The following is a 13,126-nucleotide window of genomic DNA, read 5'->3' as shown; positions in this document are numbered from 1 at the left end:
CTAAACTCTTTGGGAAGGCTCTGATAATCAAAATCAATACCCCAAGCAGGAACAGAGTAAAATAAACCATGTACTTCATCCCTTCCCTGTCACAAGAGAGGTCCTCACTTTCAGTCTCCAATGCCGAAAGTCATTCTTTCCTTTCAGTCACAGTGATTTATAAAGAAACAGACCAAAAAATATATATATATATATTTCTGATTTACAGAGGCAGAAGGTGTTTTTCTCTGTCCAAGGAGGCAGGATTGAAAAAGCATGGCTCCATGATTCCCAGCTTGAGGCCTCAAGTGAGATGGAAAGTAGCAATATGGGGGCTAGCCCCAGGGCAGCCCTGGCAAAACAGCCAGATCTCCAGAGCTGTTTTCTTAGTCCCTAGTTTCCCAGGCTTCAGACAGACCTCATACAGCACAGGGAAGGGACAGCTATACCTTTTCAACCATCTTTTCTGGTACATAATTGGACTTAAAAGTAACAAACAGATTTGGTAACCCCCCCTCTCATGAAAGACCCATACTTTTACAGATGCCTGAAATATCCTTGAAACAACTGAATGAGGTCTAAAGTCAGGCCAAATGAACACAACTGCAAATTTAGCTTCCTAGAACTTACATAAATTTACAAGTGTGGATGTTAAGTATGGATTTTTCATGTTTAATATGCCTTTTTAAACGTAATTTTGGTGTTTTAGACAGCTTGTCAACCAGGAATACAATCTACTCAAGCAAAATCTTTATTTATACTACAATCTGTAGGTGTGTTGCAGTCCATGGGGTCACAAAGAGTCGGACCTGACTGAGTGACTAAAATGAACTAAACACTACAGTCTACTCAAGCAAGATCATTCACAAACGTTGTCATGTGTGAAAGTCACACGGGGAGCTTGTTAAATATACAGAATCCAGAGTCCCACTCCTAGAGATATGGATTCAGTAGTTCACTTGCAGCTCCAGAAACCTACATTTTTAATAAGCTCCCCAAGAGATTCTGATGAAATCATCCCCAGAGCATGCTTTAAAAAAACACTTGCAGGTTATCTTCAGATATTTGACTAATAAGCTAGTTATCAAAGTTCTCTAAACACTCTTTTTATCACAATACACCCAGCACTCAGAAAAAATTTAGCATTTTCCCTGCTTCCGATCATACCACCTAGACTGCTTAGTCTGGCTTTCTGGGCCATTAATGGTCTAGTTCAGACATACACACACACACAGACACACACACACACCTATTTGTCATGACTGCCTATAACATTCTCTACTCAAATCACATAGTCACTTCACTTAGCGCCCCACACTGAGCTTGTTTCTATATCCAGCCTTTTGCTTTGTGTCATCCCCTCCCCCAGGGTACACTCTCATCCTTTCTTATTCCTGTCCAGAATCCTGCCCATCTATTTGGGCCTCAATCAGTAGAGCTCTCCGTGACCATGGCTGCCTACCCAGCTGATCACCTACTCATGCCTCCTGTACCAAATATTATCTGTAACACCTGATTTAGCATTGTATAGACTTGTATCCTTGACTGTTTTTTTAATGTGGTGGTTCCCACTGTCTCAAAACAAATGATAAATTCCTAAGTCCAGCAGCTATGTCTTAATCTTTTCTCCACACAGCCCAGAGTTACTTATAATCACTGTCTTGAATTCTTCTCCCATTCTCTTAAATCCACTTCCATTAGGTTTGTTCTAAACAACCTTTGCCTAAACAACCCTTGTCAAAGTCAACAGTGATCTCCACAATGCCAATTCCAATGGTCCACTTTTGTGCCTAACTTGACCAATCAGCAGCAGTTGGTATAAATGATCATTCCTTCTTCCATGACACTCTTGCTTCACTTGGCTTCCAGGATCCTATATTCTCTTGGTTTTTCTCCTACCTCCTTGCTTGCTTCTTTTCAGTATCCTTCAATAGTTCCTCTTCTTTTCCTCGATATCTTAATTTGGGGTGTCCCAAGGATAACAAGGAATAACTTAGTCATCCACTTCTCTGTGTATATTCACTCCTTCAGTGATCCCTTCTAGTCTCATGTTTTAAATACTATCTACATGTGGATGATTTCCAAAGTTCTGTCTCTAGCTCAGAACTCTCTCCCAAATCCCAGACTCATATCCAGCCGCCACCTCAATATCTCTACTTGATATCTGACACCTCAAACTTAACTTGTTTCAAACTGAACTTCTGCTCTTGACACAAACCTACTCTAACTACAGTCTTTCTCATCTCAATAGATAGCAACTCCATCTTTCCAGTTGGAGAAATCTTGGGAGTCATTTTTATCTCCTGTTGTATCCAATCTGCCAGGAAATCTTACTGGTTCAACCTTCAAAAATATTTCTAGAATCTGCTATTTCTCATCATTTTCATGGCACTCACCCTGATGGAGCCATCATAACTTTTCTCTTGGGACTACTACAGTCTTGTTTTAACTGGTCTTTACTTCCACCATTGCCCTTCTACACTCTATGCTCAACACTGCATCTGGAGTCATGCTTTGAATACATAAATCAGATCAAGTCACTTCTCTGCTCAAATCTCCCAATGAGTACCCTTATCACCTGAAGTCAAAAGAATCCTTACAACGGTCTGCAAGGCCTTATGTGATCTGATTGCCCATTACTTCTCTTAATCTGTCTACCCTGCCTGTTACTCATCTTGTCTATCCTTGTCAGCCTCCTGCCTATTCTTTGAACATCCCAAGCCTGCTCCTTACTCAGCATTTTTACACTGACTGTTCCTTCTGCCTAGTACATGTTTCCTCTCCTCAGTAAGGTCTATCCAAACCACACTGTTTAAAATTGAAACAAGCATTTACTGTTTGTAGATTTTTTGATGATGGACATCCTGACTGGTGTGAGGTGATACCTCACTGTAATTTTCATTTGCATTTTTCTAATAATGAGTGATGGTGAGCATCTTTTCATGTGTTTGGAGAAAAGTCTGCTTAAGTCTTCCTCCCACTTTTTGATTGGGTTGTTTGTCTTTCTGGTAGATGTCCACTGGCAGATGAACGGGTAAAGAAGTTGTGGTACATATATATTAATACAATGGAATATTACTCAGCCATAAAAAGGAACACATCTGAGTCAGTTCTAATGAGGTGAATAAACCTAGAGCCTGTTATACAGAGTAAAGTCAGAAAGAGAAAAATTTTGTAAATTAATGCATATATACAGAATCTAGAAAAATGGTACTGATGAACCTATTTTCAGAGCAGGAATAGAGATACAGACACAGAGAACAGACTTTGGACATAGCGGAAGGAGAGGGTGGGACAAATTCAGAGAGTAGCACTGACATATATACACACTCAGTTCAGTTCAGTTCAGTCGCTCAATTGTGTCTGACTCTTTGCGACCCCATGAATCGCAGCACGCCAGGCCTCCCTGTCCATCACCATCTCCCGAAGTTCACTCAGACTCACGTCCATCGAGTCGGTGATGCCATCCAGCCATCTCATCCTCTGTCATCCCCTTCTCCTCCTGCCCCCAATCCCTCCCAGCATCAGAGTCTTTTCCAATGAGTCAACTCTTCACATGAGGTGGCCAAAGTACTGGAGTTTCAGCTTTAGCATCATTCCTTCCAAAGAAATCCCAGGGCTGATCTCCTTCAGAATGGACTGGTTGGATCTCCTTGCAGTCCAAGGGACTCTCAAGAGTCTTCTCCAACACCACAGTTCAAAAGTATCAATTCTTCAGCGCTCAGCATTCTTCACAGTCCAATTGTCGAATCCATACATGACTACTGTGTGTAAAACAGATAGCCAGTGGGAAGCTTCTGTATAACACAGGTTGTCACAAAACACCAGGTGCTTTGTGACAACCTGGAGGGGTGGGGGGGCATCCTGGAGGAAGAGGACATATGTGTACTTGTGGCTGATTCACTTTGTTGTATGGAAGAAGCCAACACAATATTGTAAAGCAATTAACCTCCAATTTAAACTATTTTAAGAATTGAAACCCAGGTTGCTCCTCAAGTCCCACATTCCAAGTTCCCATTTATTCTCTTCATAGCTACCTTCTTAATTTTTTTGTGGCACTTTAATACCTTCCATACACTAGAGAATGTACTTATGTATTATCTTTATTGTTTATTATCTACCTCCCCTAGCTAAAATGTAAATTCTATGAAGGCAGGGCTCTGTGTCTGTTTTGATCCCAAGCCCCAATATCAGTGTCTGGCACACTGAGGGTAAATGACTGGCTCACCCAGGGCTACATACATAATAAAAACCTTAAAGATAGCTATAGCTATAGTCTTATGGTTAGAAGAGACATGAAGGCTTATTATTACTGATGGGAAAGAGGAAAATAAATGACTGACGGAGACAACAGATGGACAATATCTGAAACAAGTCAGAGATTAAGATTAAATTGTGAATCTTTAGATGCTATATGATTATGAATAGCAAAAGTCTGGGATAACAGCCTTTCTGGTAGGAAGCCATCCATCTCTTCTACCCATCATTAAGAACTAAAAGGGTGAATGTTCATTTTATTTACTCACTTATTTATCATTCCTCTTCTCTTATGGACAAAATATTTATTGAATCCCAAGTACACAAGCAGCACTGTTCTAACTCTAAGAGAAACAATAAAGCCAGACCCTGCCCTCAAGAAGCTCTGAGTCTATATATAAACAAGTAACTGCCACACACTATGATATGTACAGATTCTGGGGCAAGAAAGGTGAACTCCAGGAGTTGATTTCCCTGGGTTCAAATCCTACCTGAACTAAAAATTAGCTAAATTTTTAGGTGAGATTAGGTAAGTTGAATAGACTCTCTGAGCCTCAGTTTCTTCATGTGAAGAATGGGTACAATACTGCTGCTAAGTCACTTCAATCGTGTCCAACTCTGTGCGACCCCCTAGACGGCACCCCACCAGGCTCCACCATCCCTGGGATTCTCCAGCCAAGAACACTGGAGTGGGTTGCCATTTCCTTCTATCTACTTTATGAGGTTGTTTTGAGGATTAAATGAGATCAAGTATTGTAGTTAGCACATCATAACCACAAACTACTTTTTACTAGTAATATTATTATTATTATTATAAGTATGATCAGCAGAGTATTGTGAGCACACAGAAAACAAAATAACTAATTCAGCCAGGTGCAATGAGAAAGATATTTTTCTGGTTCTCCCAAGTCAGACTGGCCAATGTACCCAGCAGGCACCACAGTGAATTTTTACCCAGACAATAAGTCTCCATTCCATCAAAAAAAAAACCTCATATGCTTTGATCTGAAACTATCTCTCTCCAGTGACTCACCATAGATGACTGTTAACCTCATACAACAATGAACACAAGTACAATTTTAATAGCAATATATATCATCAATACACATCATGTGTGTTGCACGTCTCAATTGACAGTTTATTTATTTGCATTAAGAAACTTTTCTTTGTATGCTTTGTGAGATCATCTTCCTAAGGTTCTCATGGTTTGAAAACCTTGGGTTATTCAAACTCATGTGTAAGTCTCCAACTGAATGTGCCAGTTTCTATGGAAACAAGGTCACTGTGTGGGAGGAGCTTGAGAGAAGGAGCATATTCCTGGCACAGAATGAGCAATGGACAAAAAGAAAAGAAATTAGAGCTATTCATGCCTGGACCACTGTTCTCCAGCCACAACAGCATGACAAGAACATGGAATGCTGTCTATAGTCAGTGCTCTGTGGGCAAGTTGATGTGGTGCAGACAGAAAGAGAGACTAAGGCAACTACCCACAAGGAACACTGTTCCCACTGGATTCCAGAAGCAACACCCTGGATCGTGTTTCCTCCTGTTTACTTATAAGAAAAATTCCCTCTCCTTTTACAATAGGGACATTCTTCCTGCCCACCTCCTTCACGTGGTTGCCCTTAAAAACAGCAGTTAGTGAAAAGTATCCATCAAGGCCATGGTTTTTCCAGTAGTCATGTACAGATATGAGAGCTGGGACCATAAAGAAGGCTGAGCAATGAAGAACTGATGCTTTCAAATTGTGGTGCTGGAGAAGACTCTTGAAAGTCCCTTGGACCACAAGGAGATCAAACCAGTCAATCCTAAAGGAAATCAAAGCTGAACATTCATTGGGAAGACTGATGCTGAAGCTGAGGCTCCAATAATTTGGTCACCTGATGCAAAGAGCTCACTCATTGGAAAAGACCCTGATGCTGGGAAAGATCGAGGGCAAGAGAAGGGGACAACCGAGGATGAGTTAGTTAGACAGCATCACCAACTCAATGGACATGAATTTGAACAAACTCCAGGAGACAGTGAAAAGCAGGGGAGCCTGGCATGCTGCAGTTCATGGGATCACAAAGAGTCAGACGTGACTTAGTGAGTGAACAACAACAACAATCCATCAAAAGTCCTGCCCTGGAACTTCACATAAATACTGCTATCTACAAGGGAGGATGGAGTATGAGTTGGTGTCCCTCTTATGTGATCTGAAATTAGTGGTTCTCAAACCCTGGTGCCCATCACCAGAAACCCCTGGATGTCTTGTTAAAACACAGAGCCAGGCCCCACCCCCAGAGACTGGGCCTCAGTAAGTCTGGGGTGAGACACAGACCACAAAGTGTGGGGACCACACTTTGAGCAGTATCAACTCTGAAACTTAAAAACAAAACTCCCAAGTCCTTACAAATAAAAGATTACTTCTTAAAAGACAAAGGGCATCATGTCAAGGCAAACATAGCCTTTCAGACACTCTACACAATTCTTAATGCATTTTTACCATGTTTACCGCGATACCAAAACTGTTCTCTCCACCTCAAAATATTCTACAATGGCATCTCATGCCATTGAATTTGATCAAATTCAGGGTGATGCCTTGTTGTTTTCCTTCTCCTGCTCTTACTCCATGTTCTCTTTATCTTTTTTCTCCACAGGTTCTCCTGATCCATTATGCCCCTCATGTAAGACTTCAGTGTTTAGTCTGCATCCTATTCAAGCCTCTGCAACATTTTCCGACCCCTCTTCCTCTTCCTACCACAACTTCTTTCTCCGGAGCTCCATTTCCTACAGAAGCAAAAAGTAGCAATGAGCAGTACCACATTTATACACATGACTGAGGGGCAGATTTTTCCTCACATGTATTAGGAACACTTCTGAAAGTCCTTCTTTTGAAATCATATTCCACCACATAAGCAATCTGTGGTTACTGAACTCAACCAAGCCTCTTAAATTAAAATCAATTAACATTCTATAAAACAGTTATAAATCACGGAAGCCACTACAGCCTATGGGCCAAATACAGCCAGTCACCTGTTTCTATATGGCCTGTGAGCTAAGAATGGTTTTTACGTTTTTAAATGGTTGAAAATACTCAAAGAATAATATTTTGTGATATGTAAAAACTATATGATATTCAAATGTCAGTGTCCATCAGTTCAGTTCAGTTCACTCAGTTGTGTCCGACTCCTCATGACCCCATGAACTGCAGCACACCAGGCCTCCTAGTCCATCACCAACTCCCAGAGTTCACCCAAACCCATGTCCATCGAGTTGGTGATGCCATCCAACCATCTCATCCTCTGTTGTCCCCTTCTCCTCCTGCCCTCAATCTTTCCCAGCATCAGGGTCTTTTCCAATGAGTCAACACTTTGCATCAGGTGGCCAAAATATTGGAGTTTCAGCTTCAACATCAGTCCTTCCAATGAACATCCAGGACTGATCTCCTTTAGGATGGACTGGCTGGATCTCCTTGCAGTCCAAGGGACTCTCAAGAGTCTTCTCCAACACCACAGTTCAAAAGCATCAATTCTTCAGTGCTCAGCTTTCTTTGTAGTCCAACTCTCACATCCATACATGACTACCGGAAAAACCATAGCCTTGACTAGACGGACCTTTGTTGGCAAAGTAATGTCTCTGCTTTTTAATATGCTGTCTAGGTTGGTCAAAACCTTCCTTCCAAGGAGTAAGAGTCTTAATTTCATGGCTGCAGTCACCATCTGCAGTGATTCTGGAGCCCAGAAAAATAAAGTCAGCCACTGTTTCCACTTTTTCCCCATTTATTTGACATGAAGTGATGGGACCGGATGCCATGATCTTAGTTTTCTGAATGCTGAGTTTTAAGCCAATTTTTTCACTCTGCTCTTTCACTTTCATCAAGAGGCTCTTTAGTTCTTCTTCACCAGAACTTCACATAAGGGTGGTGTCATCTGCATATCTGAGGTTATTGATATTTCTCCCAGCAATCTTGATTCCAGCTTGTGCTTCTTCCAGCCCAGCGTTTCTCATGATGTACTCTGCATAGAAGTTAAATAAGCAGGGTGACAATATATAGCCTTGACGTGCTCCTTTTCCTATTTGCAACCAGTCTGTTGTTCCATGTCCAGTTCTAACTGTTGCTTCCTGACCTGCATATAGGTTTCTCAAGAGGCAGGTCAGGTGGTCTGGTAGTCCCATCTCTTTCAGAATTTTCCACAGTTGATTGTGATCCACACAGTCAAAGGCTTTGGCATAGTCAATAAAGCAAAAAATAGATGTTTTTCTGGAACTCTCTTGCTTTTTCGATGATTCAGCGGATGTTGGCAATTTGATCTCTGGTTCCTCTGCCTTTTCTAAAACCAGCTGGAACATCTGAAATTTCACGGTTCACGTATTGCTGAAGCCTGGCTTGGAAAATTTTAAGCATTACTTTACTAGCGTGTGAGATGAGTGCAACTGTGCAGTAGTTTGAGCATTGCCTTTCTATGGGACTGGAATGAAAACTGACCTTTTCTAGTCCTGTGGCCACTGCTGAGTTTTCCAAATTTGCTGGCATATTGAGTGCAGCACTTTCACAGTGTCATCTTTCAGGATTTGAAATAGCTCAACTGGAATTCCATCACCTCTACTAGCTTTGTTCGTAGTGATGTTTCCTAAGGCCCACTTAACTTCACATTCCAGGATGTCTGGCTCTAGGTCAGTGATCACACCATCATGATTATCTGGATTGTGAAGATCTTTTTTGTACAGTTCTTCTGTGTTTTATTGCCACCTCTTCTTAATATCTTCTGCTTCTGTTAGGTCCCTACCATTTCTGTCCTTTATTGTGCCCATCTTTGCATGAAATGTTCCCTTGGTATCTCTAATTTTCTTGAAGAGATCTCTAGTCTTTCCCATTCTATTGTTTTCCTCTATTCCTTTGCATTGATCGCTGAGGAAGGCTTTCTTATCTCTCCTTGCTATTCTTTGGAACTCTGCATTCAAATGAGTGTATCTTTCCTTTTATCCTTTGCTTTTCACTTCCCTTCTTTTCTCAGCTATTTGTAAGGCCTCCCCAGACAGCCATTTTGCTTTTTTGCATTTCTTTTTCTTGCAGATGGTCTTGATCCCTGTATCCTGTACAGTGTCACGAACCTCCATCCATAGTTCATCAGGCACTCTATGTATCAGATCTAGTCCCTTAAATCTATTTCTCACTTCCACTGTATAATCATAAGGGATTTGATTTAGGTCATACCTGAATGGTCTAGTGGTTTTCTCTACTTTCTTCAATTTTTGTCTGAACTTGGCAATAAGGAGTTCCTGATCTGAGCCACAGTCAGCTCCCAGTCTTGTTTTTGCTGACTGTATAGAGCCTCTCCATCTTTGGCTGCAAAGAATATAATCAATCTGATTTCATTGTCGACCATCTGGTGATGTCCATGTGTACAGTTTTCTCTTGTGTTGTTGCAAGAGGGTGTTTGCTATGACCAGTGCGTTCTCTTGGCAGAACTCTATTAGCCTTTGCCCTGCTTCATTCTGTACTCCAAGGCCAAATTTGCCTGTTACTCCAGGTGTTTCTTGACTTACCACTTTTGCATTCCAGTCCCCTATAATGAAAAGGACATCTTTTTGGGTGTTAGTTCTAGAAAGTCTTGTAGGTCTTCATAGAACTGTTCAACTTCAGCTTCTTCAGTGTTACTGGTCGGGGCATAGACTTGGATTACCATGATATTGAAAGGTTTGCCTTGGAAATGAACAGAGATCATTCTGTAATTTTTGAGATTGCATCCAAGTACTGCATTTCAGACTCTTTTGTTGACTATGATGGCTACTCCATTTCTTCTAAGGGATTCCTGCCCACAGTAGTAGATATAATGGTCATCTGAGTTAAATTCACCCATTCCAGTCCATCTTAGTTCACTGATTCCTAGAACGTCAATGTTCACTCTTGTTATCTCCTTTTTTTAAAAAAATTTTATTTTATTTTTAAACTTTACAATATTGTCTTATTATCTCCTGTTTGACCACTTCCAATTTGCCTTGATCATGGACTTAACATTCCAGGTTCCTATGCACCAGTTCTGTTCACAACTGGGTGTTGTTTTTGCTTTGGCTCCATCCCTTCATTCTTCCTGGAGTTATTTCTCCACTGATCTCCAGTAGCATTTTGGGCACCTACCGACCTGGGGAGTTCATCTTTCAGTGTCCTATCTTTCTGCCTTTTCATACTGTTCATGGGGTTCTCAGTGTCCATAAACAGTTTTATTGGAATGCAGTCACACATTTGTTTATGGATTGTCTATGGCTGTTTTCATGCTACAATGACAGAGCTAAGCAACTGTGATAGAGGCAGTATGGTCCGCAAAGCAGAAAATATTTGTATCTGACCTTTTAAGAAAAAGTCTGATGACCCTTACTCTACACCATTTCCTAGGGATTATCTTGAGATAGATACATATGGAAAGCATATATATATATATATATATACATATATATATATATATATATACATTTACACACACACACATATACATGGAAAGGCAATATAGATTGGGGATAATATGGCTTTAGGGGCTTCCAGATGGCACATTAAAATAACCACTCAATGTGAAGATGTGGGGAACAGAGAACCCTTGTGCACTGTTGATGGGAATGTAAATTGGTGCAGCCACTGTGGAAAACAGCATGGAGGCACCTCAAAAAATTAAAAACAGAACTACCATATGACAGTAATTCTACTTTTGGATATATATATACAAAGGAAACAAAATCACTGTCCCCAAAAGATATCTGCACCCCCATGTTCAATGCAGTATTATTTGCAATAGCTAACACAGGGAAACAACACAAGTGTCCACTAACAGGTATATGGATAAAGTGTAAAAAAATACATACATACATATCACACATACATGGGGCTTCCCAGGTGGCATAGTGGCAAAGAATCTGCCTGCCAATAGAGGAGATGTAAGAGACACAAGTCCGATCCCTGGGTCAGGAAAATCCCCTGGAGTTGGAAATGGCAACCCACTCCAGTTCTTGCCTGGAAAATCCCATGGACAGAGGAGACTGGAGTGCTACAGTGCATGGGGTCGCAGAGAGTCAGGCAAAACTGAGGACACAGTGCACGTGCATGTGTACACACACACACACACACGAACACACACACACAGTGGAATATTATTCAATCATCAAAAAGAAGGAAATCCTGCCATTTGCAATAGCATGGATGGACCTTGAGGGCATTATGCTAAGTAAAATAAGTCAATAGAAAGACAAATACTACATGATCTCACTTACATGTAGAATCTAAAAAAACAAACTCATAGAAACAGGGATCAGACTGGTGACTGCCAGAGTTAGGGGGGTGGGTAGTGGATGGGATAATTGAGTGAAGGTGATCAAAAGGAACTACCTTTCTGCTCTAAGACAAATAAGTTCTGGGGACATAACATACAGCATGATGACGACAGTAAATAATAATGTATATTTGAAAGTAAGAGAGTACAGCTTAAAAATTCTCATCACAAGAAAAAAAATTTGAACTGTGAGGTATGGATGTGAACTAATCTTCTTGTGGTGATCATTTTTCAATACATACATATATCCAATCATTATGTTGCATATCTTAAACTTATGCCATGTTTTATGTCAATTATTTCTCAAAAAACCTGGGGAAAAAAGTAAAAAAAATAGCCACTGATGTAAGAATCTGTTAATACTTACATATTAATTATCTTCATTAAAGTTATAACAACATGTCCCTGGACTTGAAATCAGATAAATTGTCATCTGTTTTGTCATGAGGACAATATTACAAACCCCACATACATTGGGGAAAAATCAGATTAAAATAACAGTTCCCTCAAGCACCTGTCAAATTCAATGAACTTCTTGAAGTTCCTCTGATGAGGTGTGGGCATAAGGCCTATGCAGGAGCGAAGAGAATCCTCTTCAGAACCGAAGCCAGTATAAGGTGGAAATTTCCTTTCTATTTTTGGAGGAGATGGGGCCTTGCATGGAATCGAGGTAAAGTTCTCTATAACAAAACAAAGGCAGATGAAACATCAATATTTTTTTTTGCCCTGATTATGGATGTTTTGAAAGGTTTGTTATGTTTTCAAGATGAACATGGAGATCTTTGTAGACTATTTTAAACTCTTTCAAACAAAACACACCAAAATCCTGAGAGGGGAGGTTTCAATCATGTTTACAAAAACCACAGAACTCACTCAATAATCGCCATTGGTTCAAAAGAAAGAAAAAAAAGAGAGAGAGAGAGACTGAGTGTGTCGAATAAGTAAACATTTATCTTTTGTCATCACATCCCCATTTCGGAATATTTTTTGTTCTTCCTTGATTTTTCCAATGATATGAAAATTCAAGTCTGAAACTTTATGCTACCCGTTCCATATTTTAACCTGTAATGTAGCCCTCTCCTATCTTTAGTCAACACTCACTAATTAAATTCCTTTCCAAATAGGACTGACTCCTGGCTGTTTTGCCTTTACCTTCCCCATCTGATGTCTCTTCCTCCTGAGCCCACATTTTAAGCCCTCTCCCTTTCCTCTAGCTCAGCTCCAGGCCATGATACTTCACTACCTAGATCAAAAACAAAAACAACATTTCTTCTCACCAACAACCCCTCCAGGTTGCCTCTATTACTGCCCAAGAAAAGACTGCAATCGTACTGAAATGTGATACTGCAAAAATTAATAAATAAAACACAAATCAAACTAACACAACTTTTAAAACCACCACTGCCAAAGGGAGAGGTAAGTGGTAAATACGGTTGACCTTCTTAATTCATTTATCATCTGTGATGAAGGAGAGATGAAGAGACAGGTGGAGACATATTTGTAATAGCCTGGGAGCTGTTAGGTACTCATTCGTGAGGCTGTACCACCTCTGAGAAGCAAGTATGCCCTCTGAAGTAGATGACACGTTG

At 40.5% G+C, this 13,126-nt stretch overlaps 1 protein-coding gene across 4 annotated transcripts in view; it reads right to left on the bottom strand.

Moving 5' to 3' along the window:
- EFHC2 (EF-hand domain containing 2) overlaps positions 1-13,126 on the bottom strand; it is a 241,029-nt gene that overhangs the window by 105,475 nt on the left and 122,428 nt on the right. For all 4 annotated transcript variants that reach the window (XM_070366045.1, XM_070366046.1, XM_070366047.1 and 1 more), the window contains exon 8: positions 12,052-12,217. In XM_070366045.1, the coding sequence (XP_070222146.1) occupies positions 12,052-12,217 (166 nt within the window). The remainder of the gene's footprint in view (positions 1-12,051; positions 12,218-13,126) is intronic.

The sequence above is a fragment of the Bos mutus genome, chromosome X (assembly GCF_027580195.1).
Source record: "Bos mutus isolate GX-2022 chromosome X, NWIPB_WYAK_1.1, whole genome shotgun sequence".
Taxonomy (NCBI): domain Eukaryota; kingdom Metazoa; phylum Chordata; class Mammalia; order Artiodactyla; family Bovidae; genus Bos; species Bos mutus.
This window is presented reverse-complemented; position numbering and strand designations above follow the sequence as displayed.